Source organism: Lathyrus oleraceus, chromosome 3 (genome assembly GCF_024323335.1).
Source record: "Lathyrus oleraceus cultivar Zhongwan6 chromosome 3, CAAS_Psat_ZW6_1.0, whole genome shotgun sequence".
NCBI classification, from domain to species: domain Eukaryota; kingdom Viridiplantae; phylum Streptophyta; class Magnoliopsida; order Fabales; family Fabaceae; genus Lathyrus; species Lathyrus oleraceus.
The window spans coordinates 510,237,783-510,240,435 of record NC_066581.1 but is presented as its reverse complement, the minus strand read 5'-3'; the positions used below and the strand labels follow the sequence as shown (position 1 = coordinate 510,240,435).

Below are 2,653 nucleotides of genomic sequence, written 5' to 3'. Positions count from 1 at the left end.
AAAATAAAAGGTAACACTTTATTGGTTTAAGTCTACGTTGACGACATCATATTCAGCTCAAAAAACAAAGAAATGTGTGAAGAATTTTCATCAATGATGTAAGGAGAATTCGAGATGTCCATGATGGGTAAGATGAACTATTTTCTTGGACTTCAAATTAAGCAACTGAAGGATGGAATTTTCATCAACCGATTAAAGTACTGCAAAGAGTTGTTAAAAAGATTCGACATGGATAGTTGCAAGGTAATGTCTACTCCAATGGGATCCGGATCTTATGTTGATCAATATGAATCAGGTGTTTCGGTTGACATAACAAAGTATCAAGGTATGGTTGGTTCCTTACTTTATTTGACGGCAAGCCGTCCTGATATTATGTTCAGTGTGTGTCTTTGTGCTCGTTTTCAAGCCAATCCAAAAGAATCACATATTACCGTTGTTAAGAGGATCATGAAGTATCTCAAGGGAACAACAAATGTCGGCATATGGTATCCTAAAGGTAGTATTTGCAAATTAGTTGGTTATTCTGACGCTGATTATGCAGGAAGTAAAACTGATCAAAAAAGTACTAGTGGTACATGTCACATCCTTGGAAATGCATTAGTATCGTGGGCTTGCAAGAAACAAGCTTGTATTGCTCTAAGCACTTCCGAAGCGGAATACATAGCAGCAGGTAGCTGTTGCGCTCAAATACTTTGGCTTAAGCAACAACTTCGTGACTACGGACTCGATCTTGGATGCATTCCTCTTTTTTGTGACAACACGAGTGAGATAAACATTACAAAGAATCTGGTCATGCACTCAAGAACCAAACATATTGACATTCAACATCATTTTCTTCGTGACCACGTGCTTCAAAGAGATGTCGAAGTCACATTTGTGGATACTCATAATCAACTTGCCGACATCTTCACAAAACCTTTGGCATGAGAACCATTTTACAAAATTAGAAGGGAACTTGGGATTCTAGATGAGTGTGATATATAACTCATCAAAATCACATCAAAATTTAAAGGTGCACTCTTTCTCATAATATTTAGTAATTAATTATTTAATGTTATTAAAAATGTTTTTTTAAGTATGTTTGCTTATGTGTTATTTTTTAAGCATTTATCAAATTTTGTTTGGTGTCAATCGATTGATGGTCAGGTGTCAATCGATTGGTCCCTTTTAATTTCTCAAATTTTGTTTTACAGTAAGTTCATTCATTCGATTGCATCCTTCTATCAATCGATTGGTTCCTTATTTTTTTTTAATTTTTATAAAAAAAATCATCAACCAATCGATTGGATCCCTAACATCAATCGATTGGTCCTTTTATTTTTTCAACCTTTTCACAATTCCAATTGATGGGTTCTTGCATGTCAATCGATTGGTCTTTAAATTTTTTTTGTTTTATATGTTCAGCATGCACATGATTTCTTTCCTATTTTATTCTCACTTTATTTTTTCGCATGTGAATCATGATACATCTACTGAGACACTCTTCCATATTGCATTTATTCATTTTTGTCTTTTACCACTTTTTTCTCCTATTCCTCCTCCTTTTCCCATTTTCAAGTAAGTGTTATTTACCAAGTTTTGTTAAAAGCTCTTTATGTCACTTTATTTCTATTCATTGATTTTTATTGTGTTGGTACAACCACTTGATTCTTCTCATTACTACACTTTACCACCATAAAACCACATCTCTCCTCAAGAAATCTTTAAGCATTCTACACGTTTTCTTCTATTCACTCAAAAGGCTTTTGCTTTATCTCTTGATTCTCTCTCCAAGCAACATCCATGGCCTCTCAACTTTCATCTAAAGGCAAAGGCAAGGGCAAGGCTTCTAGTTCTAGAGGTCCTCTAGATTTGTCAAGACTTTTCACTACCAAGAGTCAACAGGAAAGGTATGAGACTTATTTCTTCCAAAAGAAAATCATGAAGCCTAAGTATGGGTCTTTTGTTTCTTTTCCTGAAGATGTGTTTAGTTTTCCTACTGTCTTTGAGGAATTGGGATTGAGTGACCTCATTGGTTACAATACAAATTTTTACCCTGAATTGGTCAAGGTGTTCTATGCCAACATGGTGAAGAAGAAGGGGAAGCTCACATATGTGATGAAGGGGGTTCCAATCTCCTTAAGAGCTTCTGGTATAAGTGCTATTCTTGAAATTCCTACTGGTGGTCACAAATTTGTTGGGACAAAGGCTTTGTGGGAAGACTATAGCAAACATGCTTTCTACTATAGTTTGAGTCGGTTGTCTAAGCATCAATTTTACAACAAGAGGAAGAAGAGTTTTGGAGGATATAATCCGGAGCGTGTTTACTGGTCCCCAACAAAGTTTTCTATTGATGATAGAATGTTTCACTATTTTCTGGTATATGTTATTGTGCCTAGATTCTCCAATCACTGCACTATAACAGATCCGGAAATGATGCTTCTCTATGCCATCAAAAATCATTTCCGTGTTGATTGGGGGCATACAATCCTGTCACATATGATGTCCCATGATGAATATGCTGAGGGTCTACCATATGCTCATTTCTTGACCAAGATTTTCCGTCATTTCAACATCAACATGGAAAATGAGTTATGCTTCTCAATGGAAAAACCTTCCTTCATGATTAGTATCAAGCAGGTGAATAGGAAGATGGAAGTCATCTACAATCACC

General features: G+C 35.7%; 1 protein-coding gene across 1 annotated transcript; it reads left to right on the top strand.

The window, feature by feature from the left end:
* The first annotated feature begins 228 nt into the window (after positions 1-228).
* LOC127131877 (secreted RxLR effector protein 161-like) lies at positions 229-1,415 on the top strand. Its single transcript, XM_051060767.1, has 2 exons — positions 229-670; positions 1,405-1,415. Exons 1-2 carry the CDS (start codon positions 229-231, stop codon positions 1,413-1,415), a joined length of 453 nt encoding a protein of 150 aa, XP_050916724.1.
* Positions 1,416-2,653: the final 1,238 nt, after the last annotated feature.